General features: G+C 48.1%; 1 protein-coding gene across 3 annotated transcripts in view; it reads left to right on the forward strand.

The window, feature by feature from the left end:
* Nucleotides 1-14,816, forward strand: part of LOC147635879 (uncharacterized) — a 153,604-nt gene that overhangs the window by 124,282 nt on the left and 14,506 nt on the right. For all 3 annotated transcript variants that reach the window (XM_086801276.1, XM_086801277.1, XM_086801275.1), the window contains exons 9-12: nucleotides 9,879-9,919; nucleotides 10,063-10,140; nucleotides 10,373-10,477; nucleotides 10,718-10,825. In XM_086801276.1, coding sequence (XP_086657402.1) covers nucleotides 9,879-9,919; nucleotides 10,063-10,140; nucleotides 10,373-10,477; nucleotides 10,718-10,825 — 332 coding nt within the window. The remainder of the gene's footprint in view (nucleotides 1-9,878; nucleotides 9,920-10,062; nucleotides 10,141-10,372; nucleotides 10,478-10,717; nucleotides 10,826-14,816) is intronic.

Here is a 14,816-nt window from a genome sequence, read left to right on the forward strand (position 1 = left end):
TTTTTTGTACTCAAGATGATGTACCTCATGGATATGATGTAACCTTTTGGTCTCATAGGTCATTTTGGCCTTTTAAAGACGTTAATACAACTCTCTCTCTCTCTCTCATGGATATGATGTAACCTTTTGGTCTCATAGGTCACTTTGGCCTTTTGAAGACGTTAATATAACATTTAATTTCATTTCTCTCTCTCACCTCATTGGGGATGGTTTCATCACTCTTTCGAGATACATGGACATACATTTGTCACATGGCATCAGATGCGCTATTGGTTAGATCCGCACTTCCTCTCATTAGCTAAGGATTGAGACAAGTAGATATGGACCACAGAGAGTACTGGCAAAGCGGCGTATATGTCAGCTATGTCAACTAGAGCCAGAGCCGGAGGAGCACTAAATCTGGTGATGCCCAGTGTACTATGAGATTAGAGGGAGGTTCCATTGCCTTTTTAGAGAGGGGTTCGGCCCCCTTGCCAGAGTGATGGACTACAGTGACCAAAGATGCCTAGGACTTTTTCTACTAGAGATACACCGGCATAGAGAGACTCATACGTTGAGAAGTAGCACACACAAGTCCTGTGCAGAGACAGCTCACTGATTTCTTTGGGAGCACCACTTTAGCACAACAAAGGCAGGGTGAGGACACAGTCGCATCCACATCCAGAGGGGTCACTCTTAAGCGTGCCTCTCAGCTATGTCAGGACAGACTCCCTAGACCTCGGGGTATCCATAGCAGATCGAGATGGCATGGGAGGATTAGAGAGATCATCGCAAATCACCAGCAGATACCCTCCAGGCAATTCACCCCGGAGGAGCTTGTCTTCATGCTTCAGCAACCTATGAGGGATTTCATCCACTGAGGGCCCGTCTATACCCTCACACATTCATGAGCCTCCCACTAGACACTTTCATCCCCTCTTAGTAGCTTCCCATGTTTCCCATTTCCGACAATTGCAGTACCAGCCCTAACCTATCCGAATTACATCGGTTCTATGTAGATGAGTGGGCTTCTGGTCATGGTGGGATGATTGTATTTTGGCAAGAACTACTTTCTTCGGTCATGCACGGATTATTCTTTCCCTAGAGGCAAGAGACACATTTGAGCACCCGCATCCCTGATAGCCTCATCCAGGACTAAGATATGCAACAAGATAGAGGAGATTTGGGACAGGCTAGATTTTGAGTTGAGGAACCACCATAGGCGCCTTGGATCCAGGCCTTGGAGTGATTAGAAGTTTATATATATATATATATTACAAGAGGCAATGCATAGCAGATTGGTTGGCTTCCGAGAGCAGGAGAGGAGCATTCACTGAGGCCTAGCTTCCTTGGGTCAATTGGCTGCCATCCGTACATAGCTCAGATCCATAGAGGACTGGAGGTGGACCATGCTATAGCCTCCTTTTGGACGCAGGCAGGAGACAAGATCACTAGGAATTTCTTTTTGAGATTAAAGGCCCACACAGGTAGAGAGATGGTATCCGTAGGTTGCGAGGCCAAGATTGTATCCGTAGTTTAACCCCCCCCCCCCCCCCCCCCCCCAAACGGAGCTCCCGGCAACCCAGACCCCGCACTTGCCTATGAGGACACAGCCCTAGGAGTCTGTGTTTCTCGAGATCCGACAATTGCAGTACCAGCCCTTACCTATCCAGATTAGATCGGTTCTATGTAGATGAATGGGCTTCTGGTCATGGTGGCATGATTGGTATTTTGGCAAGCACTACTTTTTCCGATCATGCACAGGTTATTGTTTCCCTGGAGGCAAGACAGACATTTGAGCACCTGCATCCCTAATAGCCTCATCCAGGACTCTGAGATATGCAACAGGAAAGAGGAGATTTGGGAGAGGCTAGATTTTCACTCGAGCAACGGTCGTAGGCGCCTTGGAGTGATTAGCAGTTTATTACAAGAGGCAGCGCAGAGTAGATTGGTTGGCTTCCGATAGCAACTTGATGGGATCTCCTTCATTGATACCTAACGTGCGAGGTTTCACAATTTCCAGTCGGCCGATTCGCATAGTAGCCAGAGGAGCATTCACCGGGGCCTTGCTTCTTAGAGCAGGTTTAGGAGACTGCACCAGATACCTCGTGGATTGAGGGTCAATTGGCTGTCGCCAGGTTCAGGAGACTACACCAAATACCCGTGGATTGAGGGTCAATTGGCTGCCGCCTGTACATAGCTCAGATCCATAGATGATTGGAGGGTGGAGTACAGATACCATGCTAGAGCCTCCTTTTGGACGCAGGCAGGAGACAAGATCACTAGGGATTTCTTTGAGATTGCAGGGCCACACAGGCAAAGAGATGGTATCCGCAGGTTGCGAGGTCACAATGGATCCATTGTTACCCCCCCCCCCCCCCCCCCAATGTGAGAGCCATTGCCACAAATTTCTTAAGCTCTCTTCTCACGGGTGCCCCTATATCTTCACAGGTGCTAGATGCGCGTGAGCAAGTTTGGCGACATACAAGAGAGGTGGTTCCTCCCACTCTCCGGACCTTCTTGTTGACTCCCTTAATAGCAAAGCAGCTGGCAGAGGCTATGATGGCACTGCCTCGGGGAAGATTCCTAGGAGAGAACGGGCTTTCTCCTTATTTCTCTGAGACTGGGATCTCATGGAAGGTGGCCTCAGAACTACCTTCAATGAGATAATGATTATAGGAGCCATGCCAAGAGAGGTTGTCATAGGGACTGATCCATTTGATACCCAAGGAGGGTGGTAACAGATTTAAGTTTGGGCAGCCGAGATCCATCACCCTTGTAGGGACCACCTACACAATTCTGGCCAAGGCCATAAGCCGGCGCAACTTCAGCCCTGCCTCCCCAACTTGACACATGGTACGCAGACGGGTTTCGTTCAGGATTGAAGCATCATGGACAACATCTTCACTTTCTAGGAGGTAACCGCTTCGGACAGGATGCATCAGCAGGATCTTATTGTTCTCCTCCTTGATTTCAAGAAAGCCTATGATAGAATAGATTGGGGCTTTCAGGAGGGGACGATGGGCAAGATGTGATTTTTAGAGGAGTGGGTCCAAGGTGTTTCTAGACTCTACTCAGCTTCACAAAGCCAAGTTCTCATTTATGGAGCCAGAGGCGACAGATTTCCACTTTCTCGCTCGGTCCAGCAAGGCTGCCCACTAGCACCTTATGTCTTTCTATTTGTAGCCGAGGCCATGAGTAGTTTTCTCTCTGCCAAGGAGATCGGGCTTGAGGGACTGGTCTCCCATCTGCGCACCGGTGGAGCTGATTGATTCTGAGTTTGTCGATGACACAACAACATACGTGTGTGGGGATGAGGGGAACCTCCAGAAATTCGCCAAGGCAACATGGATCTTTTTCCTGCATCCGGAGCGCACATCAACTGGCACAAGTTGTGTGGATTTTGGGTTAGCTCATCGACCGCCCCTTCTTGGCGGCCAATTGAGGCTTTCAGGGGATCATGAGGGGCACTCTAGATCGTTATCTTGATGCCAGGTGGCCATCGATGTCTCTACTGAGCAGGAGATAGCCCCTCTTCTTCTCAGCGCTCTGAAGAAGATGCTATACTGGAGTTCAGTCACCAGGCTTTCTTTAGATGGCCGGGTTATGGTGGTGAACCACGTTCTTCTTGCCACCATGTGGTAAATCACCCTCCTGTTGGGCCTTCTCGAGGGCTTGGGGACAGGTTGAACAGTTGATCCTCAACTTCCTGTAGGCTGGCAATAACGGGAGGCTTGCCCGGGCCATGGTGGCCTGGAGAATGATCATTCAGCCGCGACGTAGAGGGGGCCTGGACATCATCGACCCCTCCATTCAGAGTCGTGTCCTTTTGGGAAAGTATATTGTTCGAGCCCTCCTTCCAGGTGGCGAGCCCTAGAAGGACTTCCTCCTAGCTAGGATCTCTGCCTGCACCTTGGATTTGGGAGGCCCTTGGCCTCATAGCACGAGATGGATTTTCACACAGATGCAAGCTCATGGCTTTTAGGCTTGCATTTGAAGACATATTTGCAGCCAGTCTCTTGCGAGCTTGGGATCATCTCACGCTCGCTCTTCGGCTGTGAGCTCGAGTACCCTCAAACGAGCATCTCTGACAGCCTCTGATCTAGAATCCCTTGATCCGCCTACCTACTAGTCAGATGCTAGGGGCTCGCTGCACGTATCATGGGGAGCTTTGAGCAAAGGTCTAGCTAGGTCACTTGAAGATTTGCCTACATTTAGATGGCTGCCCCCAGAGGCCTAGAGAGGGGCCTTACTGGGATCTCAGCCTCGACATCGACTCTTCCATCCCTCAGGAGTGGTGGCTTTGATCCCGGACCCTCCTCCCCCACAGTGGCTGGGAGTGTTCCCTTGACAGGTCATGGCGTAGATGAGGGCTCCGCCTTACTCACCTTCTCTATTGGACCTCATGGCAAATTGGAGAGAGCACAGCCCCCCTTTGAGGATTTTAGGGGATCCACCTTGCACAGGGTGGCGGTGATTGGTTTTTCCATGCACATGAGTGGCACACTGACCCTCCACCGGCCAAGATGGCTAGAGAGACTCTCATGTTGGTGAATTTGGGAGGGCCGGCCTCTCACGCGCCTCCAATGGGACCCAAGGGAGTGGACATGGCATCATCCCAAGGAGACTCCTGGTACCCCCTTTTTTGCATACACTGCACGGCTGGGCCGTAAGATTTAGATGCTAGAGGTTGAGAGCACTCCAACAGCAACAGGACACTGGCAGTCCCAGAGCCTCTCGCAGAATTTTCTCTCAGATTTCTGAAAGAGGAGCTTGTGAAGCCAGAAATGGCCTTCCCAAGCAGGGACAAGCTTCTTGGCTCGTTTGAGATAACAGCCTGGTATACCAAGACACAATCACCTACCTTGAACTGAGGCCAGCATAGGTGGCAATCATGCTAGGCTTTGCACCGGTTTTGCTTGGCTTCAAAAGCGCCTGGTCGGCTTGGGCCGTGGTCTCTTCGAAGATGGAAAGACGTGGATAGTTACTGAGTGGGACACTTGCGGACCAAGGAGATGATGGGTGCCCACCCTAAGAGTCAAATGGAGAGACAACCTCCTATTGCAAAGGCCTGCTGAAAGGGAATGTGTTGAATTGTGGCTTTGTAGGCCATGTGGTAAGCCCAAAGAGTGCCAACAAGAGATTCGGGTCATTTGGTGCGGTGTTCCTGGCACATATTATGGAGTTGTTTGCACAATAGCTTGTTTGTGCTCTCAGCCTGCTGACCAATGGCCCGAGGGTAATACGTACATGATTCCCTATGAAAGATCTATTAATCGGCCAAAAGTGTGTTGTTGAGTTTGTTGACGAAGTGGAAACCTTGATTACTGGTTGTTTCGAGAGGACACCCGAACCAGGTAAAGATGTGCTCGCACAAGAACTGTGCTACTATTTGGGTTGTGTTGTCATTGGTAGTTTGTGCCTTAGCCCACTTAGTGGCATATTCAACGGTACCAAGATGTATCTGTACACTTGCTTGGGTTGGGCAATGGGGTCGATAGTACCTACGAAATCAATTCCCCACCGTTCAAAAGGAGACCAGGCTAAAGAGATTTCGAGAGGACGATTAGATTGACGAGTGGGCTTTGAGATATGCCCGTGCATGGTCCTTACAGTTTTTTAACATTGTGGGCCACCACAAGCCCAAGTGAAAATGCATTCAACGGTGGTGTGGCGTAGGTGGTGACCACTGGTAGGTCCCTCATGAGCATCTTCCACAAAATGAGGTACTTTGTACCTGTGCATACCAGCACTCTGTATCTCCCTCAAATGTCAACTGTCTCGAGGACTCCAAGGCTAGCCGGGGGTATCTATCAAGTGGAAGCTCCCATAGCCTATGCCAATATGTCACTGTCTGGAATAGAGCCTCTGCCACTCTCGGTGCAGCCCCTATCTCTACCCGCACAATCTCATGTGGCACTGATGGTTTACTCCTAATCGTGCGTGAGATCATCGCCACTAGGGGGGCTTCCACCCATCATATACCTCCTCTATATTTGTCTTGGCTGGCTCTCTCCTCTGTCTCCTCCTATGGATAAGCTAGGACCCCAGATGGCGGCACCATGCAGCAGTGCAGGTGTAACTAGAGTATCAAATAGCCAAAGCTTCGTCCTCTGCTCCTGAAACTGTATCTGAGAGCATTGCCTCTCTAGCGAGCCAAGGGCTGCATATCCCCTCATCAATCTAGCGTCGGCCGCCTTCCGCATCGAGAACTGAGGTCTAGCAAAAGTGATCCCAAGGTATACATACGAGGTAACATACTCCACAGGCTCTCCACTGTATGTAAACCGTAGTGCAGATCTACTTATCCACTATGAGGAGGTGTTAAAGATCATGACCTTGGTCTTTCCAGGTTCACAGTAAGGTCTCGGTCCTCGCAAAAGGCCTGTAATGCATCCAAATGCCTCTGCAGCCCCTCTCGTGAATCAGAAATAAGAACAATATCATCTGCATACAAGAGGATCAATATCAGGACTCCTGCCAAATGTGCTCCTGGTCCTATGTAATCCGAGATCTCGCCAATATATAGACCAAATAGAGTAGGAGACAAGGGGCAGCCCTGCTTCACCCCGATAGTGCTGTGTATGATCTTTGAGTCACCTCCTGGAGCCCGTACTCTGCCTGTGACTGACGCATAGAGTGTAATGATCCCCCCACAGCATCTTTGCTGGCACTCCCATACAGTTTCCTTATCAGTCTGGCCCGTGGAACACTATCAAAAGCTTTGCGGAAATCCATAAAGTAGCAGTATATCCATTGCCCCTGAGCTCTCCCCTCCTCAATGATCCCCTATAGTGTAAAGATATGATCTAGTGTGGAGTGCCCTCTCCTAAAGCCTCCCTGCCCCAGTGCTCTGAGTCTCTGCTCCTCGGACCAGCTACTAAGCTCATGCTTCAAAATCGAACCATAAATCTTGGCCAAGGTGTGACCAATCATGATAGTCCTATAGTTGTTGGGCTCCATTGGGTCACCTAGTTTCAAGATAGGTACAATAGTATTCGATGACCAGCTGACGGGGAAGCCTTCACATAAAGCCCTGTTAAACATGTGAAGTAGTAAAGGGGCTAGCGTGTCTCTAGCATGGGAGAAATCCTCGGTGAGGAGTCCATCATGATCTTGTGCTCTCCCAGTCTGCATCCTGTCAATACCATCTCTCACCATGCTGAGGTGAAAGAAGGAAGAGTGTGGGGGACGAGGTTCGGGTGGATGGGGGAGAGGTGGTTGCTCGGGGACATGGTAGAGAGAGGTGGCATAGGTGTGCCAGGTGTTGGGTGAAGAAATCGGAGTTGGAAGGCGATGATCCTAGAAGATCCTCTATGCCTCCTTACAGTCCCTTCCAAGAAATAGCTGGTATAGCTCTTGCTCAAGCCTTGCTAGGTAGGCTCTCTTCTTTCTCCGTGTTAGACGTCGAAAGATCACTCGCGCCTGCTGGTGAGTGGTGGATCCTAGTGCCATCTCCCGATGTAGACAGGCTCAAGTATCACGACATTCCTTGTTGTACCAACTATTTTGTGGGACAATCCCTCCTGGTGATGTAGGGGTGGCTCTGGAGTGTGCGAAGGCGGCTACAGCAGACGTATGGAGGGTGGCTGAGAGGTGTGTAGTAAGCTCATCAAGTGGGATGTGGGGGTTGAGGTCGGAGAGGATGCGGTAGACGTGATCAGAGCAAATGGAAGAGGTCTCCCTGGTGAAGTGGTATCTCAGACGGTGATGGGGCAAAGCAGGTGGTTGCATGGTGTATCGGCATGTGAGTGAGAAGGCCAGGTATGCATGGTCGGCTGCAACACCGATGGGGCGAGGAGAGATGGTAAACTCCGAAATGAGTGGGATCAAAGAGAGGGATGCCATTAGGTAGTCCACTGTACTAGCTCCATGTCCGAAGGGGTAGGAGGTGAAGGAGTTGGATCTAGGCCATCTAGCCAGGCCATTATAAATGGCTAGCCTATGAGCCCCGCCGAGGGCTAAGAGACACTCTCCATAGTCTGTGCGGGCTGCTGTATCCTGTGATGTCCGCTCCAGATGTGTACCCATCGTGTCAATCTCCTGGTACATGGGATCATCGGTCTCAAAGAAGGGTACTTGTGCACCAGTGGTGCAGGCATTAAAGTCTCGAGCCAGGAGGATGTTTCCTAGACTGGAAAACTTCATAATGTCACCATAAAGGGGCAAGTATGGGGACTCATCATGGTGGCATATTTAGAATTGGAGGGTGCAAAGTAACACACTGCAAGGTAGATGTCTCGGGCCCTCTCTATCTGGATCCTCACGCACAAAAACCGTGTGGCCTCATCCCGTCCGACCACCTGTATCACATGTTGAAGCTCCTCCCTGTATAGTAAAGACACCCCTCCCGACCCCCGGTACCCCCTATTGTGCGTGGGTGTGGGCAGTGAACAGATCCCATCTGTATCCTCTCACCTTTGGAAGCTGACTCCCTGTGGCACTGATGAGTCTCTGTGTATAAGACCAAGTCTCTCCCTCTAAATGTCTCCTCGAACAGACTTGCATCTGTCCTCAAGGCGCCATTGCAGTTCCAAACGGCAATTCTAGCTTGGTCTCGTAGGTCTTGCACCGTCATTGGGCACGTCGCTCGGTGATGATCACCCTCCCATCTCGGTACACTGCCCATTTCCCTACCTTCCGTGCATGCAAGATGCGTGGCAGGCATAACCTCGTGTGTGCCACCTGTGCTAGTGTGAGATCGTCATCGAGGTAAGTCTTTCCTCCTTTTAGTGCCCACCTTTTGGTAAGGAATGCTTGCCTCACCTCCAACCCCACAAACTTGAGGATGAGTAGGAGACAAGGGGCAGCCCTACTTCACCCCGATAGTGTTGTGTATGATCTCTGAGTCACCTCCTGGAGCCCGTACTCTGCCTATGGCTCACTCATAGAGTGTAATGATCCCCCAAAGCATCTCTGTTGGCACTCCCATATCGCCTCATTAGTTTGGCCCGTGGGACGGTATCAAAAGCTTGGTGGAAATCCACAAAGCAGCAGTATATCCGATGCCTGTGAGCTATCCCCTCCTCAATGATCCCCCGTAGTGTAAAGATATGATCTAGTGTGGAGTGCCCTCTCCTGAAGCCTGCCTGCCCCAGTGCTCTGAGTCTCTGCTCCTCGGACCATCTACTAAGCTCATGCTCCAAAATCGAACCATAAATCTTGGCCAAGGTGTGACCAATCATGATAGTCTGTAGTTGTTGGGGTCCATGGGGTCACCTACTTTCAAGATAGGTGCAATAGTATTCGATGACCAATAATGATAGTCCTGTAGTTGTTGGGGTCCATGGGGTCACCTGCTTTCAAGATAGGTACAATAGTATTCGATGACCAGCTGACGAGGAAGCCCGTTAAACATGTGATTCAGTAAAGGGGCTAGCGTGTCCCTAGCATGGGAGAAATGCTCGGTGAGGAGTCCATCATGATCCTATGCTCCCCCGGTATGCATCTTGTCAATAGCATCTCTCACCATGGTGAGGTGAAAGAAGGAAGAGTGTGGGGGACGAGGTTCGGGTGGATGGGGGAGAGGTGGCTGCACGGGGGCATGGTAGAGAGAGGTGGATAGGTGTGCCAGGTGCTGGGAGCTCCCTCGGATACCCAAAATATTCTTCATTACATGTATTCTGTTGGATATTTTTTGCAGATCATTTCAATAATGCTTATGGTTAGCTCGTCATGTATAGAAATAGACGTACTGCTTGAAGCTAATTCATAACTGTTTTGCTCCTGATTTGTTTATGTGGTTTATGGTACCTTTGAGCTTGCAATCATAGGTGGTCCAAACTGAAGTTTTCATTGTTCCAGACTTGTCAAGCATGCTTTTGTTTCTGTTGTTGGAATTACGATAATAAGATTTTACATGACAATGCTGTTGATTAAGTTACTATGCCTGACTGCAGCTTAATGAGCAAGAACTTCGCAATTGTGTCTTTCAAGGCAGGTCTGAGATTCAATCCAGAGCTGATGTCCTGAAAGACTGGATAAATTTAAGAAAGTTGTTTGTTTTGTATATCTCTGAAGCATGTTTTAAGGAATAAATAGAATAAAATATCTGAAGTATTGACAACAGGTATATTTTTTCAGCTACAATGACTTTCTGAATGATATGGCTCAACATCCGAACATGCTCAAAGCATTTCGACAGGATAGTCCACACAAAAGGTATGCTAATGGGATACTGCTCCACAAATGTATTTTTGAAGGCAAAATGGAAAATGTGATGCATAAACTTATTCTCAGTGGTGCATAAATATTCAGTTGTGAGTATGCTCCAGATGTGACGGCTAATCTTTGTAACATAAGTGATTCAGACAATATTACTTTTTAATGCATTTTTTACCCTGAAAGTGGGGCACAAATTCCAGTTTCATTGGAAGGTTGGTTCTGTTTGCAGGATGCGAGATAGGGAATTTATCTTGCGTTTTTTTTGTCTAAGACGTGGAGGTGTTGAGAAATTCACTTTACCAGTGAAAAACTGGCTAAATGATGAGATGAGGAGGTGATTTTAGCATTTTGTGCAAGTCTTACTAATATTTTAACAATGGTGTTTATAAAAAGTTCCTGGCCAAGAAGACTCGATTCTATATTTGCATTAAAACTCTGCTTATGTTTCTTGCCAAAACTTCACCATATGCTTCCATTCGCCTTTCCCCTTATTATGAATATCTTCATGTTACTTTTGTTAAGATAGGCTTGGTGAGTTTGTCTTATAAATGTGACATATTGCTACACCTTGTAGTCATCAATTTCTTGAGGGAGAGGAAAAGAAGGAAATGGCTCTTGATTTTTCACGGTGCATATCCCTTTCAGTGGAGGTTTTTGGAGATCAAGTTTTCAGACTACCAAGGTATGTTGTTATTCAAATGAAGAATTTAGTTTAAAAACTGTCATGCGGATAAAATCTTGTGGCTGCTCGTTCATCATTGATTTGATGCAGTTTACTGTACTGGAGTATGTTCCTCGGAAGAGTTGAAAAAAAGAGAAAGAAAAAATGCCTAATGCTCACTGCATGCTACAATCCTTTGTATGGGAAGCTCCCAATTGTGAGCCTCCACAGAGGACAACATGAACTTGCATATTAGGTCTAGGGCATGGGTATAGTAAGTATAGATCAGATGCATCCTACACTGTAGGTAGGATTTTGGAGGGAGAAAAGGTCAGCCCATGAAAAACGGAACCTCTTAGCTGGGACATTTAAGCTGGCCAACTTAGCCGATGGATTCAGCTTATAAGAAGGCAACTCTCCCACTCACTGAAAGTCTAATTTGGCAGAGGAGGGAGAGCAGACTTGGTTTCCAGTTTTGAAACGAATTCGCAGAGATATTTTTCCAGAATTAATTTGCAATTTTCTGCAAATTTTTTCTTTAAGTTTGTGCTGTAATTTCTTCAACTACAATTCCCTTAAATGGGCCTGTATTTGCTGCAGATATATGCATTATGTTTGCACCTGTTTTGGGTCAATTATCACACAGTATCAGAGCATAGGCCTAGGGACTGTTGAGTTAGTTAAATCTGTCAAGTTCCAGTGGGTTTTGTTGTCCTCTAGGGAAACATACCTTGCAGTTTTTCCTATTAAAGCAGTGAGTCTTTTTGTGGGACATCATGGCAGCTTCTCAGCTTGCTTCTCACGACCTTCAAGTGGAGATTAGGAGATCAGAGGGCATTGCCGTCAAAGACAGAATATGTAGTCTCTGCAATCTGGAGGTCGAGACAGGATCACTACAGCCGCAGGTGTCCGATTTACTATGAGTTCCGGGCAGGTTTCACTGTTTTTTCTGAGAGGGTTTTGGGCCTTGGCCGATTATTGGCCTCCTGGACCAGTGAATGGTCTGCATCTCACATTCATTTACCTCCCCAAAAGGCCACTCTGCAAACATCAATAAAGCCATAATCTTACTAAGGTTTATTTAACTTATGCTTGATATATGTTCGCAAAATAAACAACCTACTTGATTGTGCAACTCGGTGCTGCTTCAAGGTGACAATCTCCACGGATTTGGCATCTTCTTTGCTTGTGTATGCTGGCGACTTGATTGTGGTGGCACCAACTGGCAACCCCACTTCCTATTCTATGCATGTCGAGCATTCTCTCACAGACAACTCCAACGGCCTCCTCCTCTTATTGTCTTTGTTAGAGATGATGCCCACAACCCCTTCTTTCAAGGTTTGATGCCAACCAGCATCCTTCTTGCCTTATAAATAATCATGCAGGCCTGCTTCATTCACTTGTGTGCTTCCCACTTGGTGCCATTGAAAGGAATCACAATTGAGAGCTGGTTGAAGGCCACCTAAGAGAGAGATCATAGGACTCAAGTGGGTGTTTAAGATTAAAGTATTGCTGCAATGGTACTTTGGATAAACACAAGGTCCGACTTGTTGGTAAGGGCTATATGCCCAAAGAGCTGGAGTTGACTTTGATGAGACCTTCACTCATACAGCATGCATGAGCACTATCAGGTCATTGATCAGTTTAGCAGCTCATGGTGGATGGTCCACATACTAGATGGAAGTTAAATCAGCCTTTCTGAATTTGGAACTTCCGGAGGAGGTCTACATGGTGCAGCCACGAGGTTTTGAAGTTCAGAGGTACTGACATTGGAAGGCTTTGTGCTTGGTATCATGGAATGGATGTGGTCTTCTGTAGTATAGGATTCGGGAAGAGCAGTCCATTAGATGCTAACCTCTTTGTCTTTTTAGAGAAGGGTAACCAAGTTTTGATCATTCTATCTGTGGACAGCCTCATTATTTGACGTGTTTATCAACAGAAGATCTGAGCCATAAGGAGAGTTTAAAATGAGAGCTCAAGATGACGGAGTTTGGTAGAGGTCAGCAGGCTTGATGCTTATCTCATAGCACAAATACTGTCAAAAGGTTTTGTAGGCATTCAGGATGGCTGAATGCAAGCCAATTTCATCACCCATGGACCCAAGACTTAAGCTTTTAGCTCATAATGCTTCTTCATTGGTTGTTTTCACGTTATATAGGAGGTTGGTTGGCTCATTGATATACTTGGTTAACACCAAATCAGACATCAGTTATGCAATGGGACTTTTGAGCAAGTTTTCCTCTTGACCCCAGGAAGGTTATTGAAGAACTGATCTTCGAGTTCTCATGTATCCTCAAGGTACTCAATCTATGGCATTACCTACAGGGTAGGAGCATACTGATTTAGACTGGGGAGGTGATCCAAATACCAGCCGTTGAACTCCACGATATTGCGTTACACTTGGTTTTTGAACCTATTTCTTGGTCAAGCAATGGTCATTCTGATTTAGACTGGGGAGTTGATCCAAATACCAGCCGTTCCATTACAGGATACTGTTTTGGAACTTATTTCTTGGACAAGCAAGAAGCAACTGATGGTGGCTTTATCATTGATAGAGGCAAAGTACAGGAGGGCAGCATGTGTAGCATCTTGTAAGCTATATGTCTCAGGGCTTCTGGGAGATGTTGGGTAGCATCTTGGAATCAAATGTCTTAGGGCTTCATGTGACCAAGTTGAGGCTACTACTATACACTATGACAGTCTGAGCTGCATAGCAATGGCCAAGAATCCAGTGTTCTATGCTCGAATGAAGCGCATTAATTGTGAATACCATTTTTCCAAAAGAAGACCCTCATAGATGAAGTCTTCTTTCCTACGAAGGACAATGTAGCTGGCTTGTTTGCAAAAGTGTTACCTCCTTGGGCAAGTTGATGTCCACCCACAACCAGATCTAAGATGCAGTGTTGGAATCCTTAGTATGGGCAGCTTCCGATTGTGAGCCTTGTTGGCCAGGTGGGTTGCTGCAGAACAGTTAAGGTTAGCACAGTACACACAAGTCACTGAAGATGGTGAGCAGACGGGGGCAGAGCGAATGCAAAGAGGGCCAAGTTGGGGGGGGGGGGGGGGGGCGGGGGCGGGGGCGAGAGGGGGCACAACATGAGCAGGGGCAGCTAGTGGGGGCGTAGGTGGGGACAATGTGGAAGGAGGAGAGGGCAGCGTTGTTCGAAGGCGGGGCACTCACAGATCTCGTTCAATTTCAACTTTCAGCTATCTCAGGGGAAGGCGAGTATTTAAGATTGAAGTTCCCACAACCTCCGAGGCAAAGAAAGAAGAGGAAGGGAGAGGGGTCCCTTGTCACAGCTGCCTTGGAGAGGAGAGTGGGATTGTGAGCCAGCTGTTGGAGAACTGTGGCATTGTTCTTCCCTCCAAGAATTAGGACACTCCCCCAGGGGGATGGCGGGTTCTTCCATGGGCACTTGTGTAGATGCTTTGTGCTAGTGCAGTGAGGGATCGGTCAGGCCTATGGCTGGGTTCTTGTCGACCTTATTTGAGAGGGGTTTGGCCATCCTGCGCCCTCTGTGGCGGCCTGTGAGTCGTGACAAGTTCCCCTAGACTTACTGCCTAGACTGTGCTCCTAGGAAATCCACAAACAGTAGGAACCACGGACCTGTTGGTCCAGACCTTACAAGCCAAGACGAGGTCCTCTGAGGGGTGGGAGACCTTCCTCCATTTTCAGCTTCTGTGGACCGTGCTCCTAGAGAATCCACAAACGGTCGGAACCCCAATCGTGCAGTACACCTGTACTTCTAAGCCATGGTCAACCAATGAGTAATGAGGAGGCCTCTTTGACTTCAAGGAGCCGGATCACCACAAAGTCAAATAAGAAGGGGATTCCTTGGATTACTACAATGACACCCTTCACTAGGCCTATGAGGGTCTGTTGGTCGGCCATCTGAACACAAAAGTTGGCTGGTCTCGTTACTTGGAGACCGACTACATGCAGTGTTAATTCTTGCATTAGGTTTATCCCCAAGCCACCATCAACAATTGCCCCGGAAAGTGGGGTGCCATG

The sequence above is a fragment of the Cibotium barometz genome, chromosome 8 (genome assembly GCF_041138505.1).
Source record: "Cibotium barometz isolate CiBa-2024 chromosome 8, ASM4113850v1, whole genome shotgun sequence".
Lineage (NCBI taxonomy): Eukaryota > Viridiplantae > Streptophyta > Polypodiopsida > Cyatheales > Cibotiaceae > Cibotium > Cibotium barometz.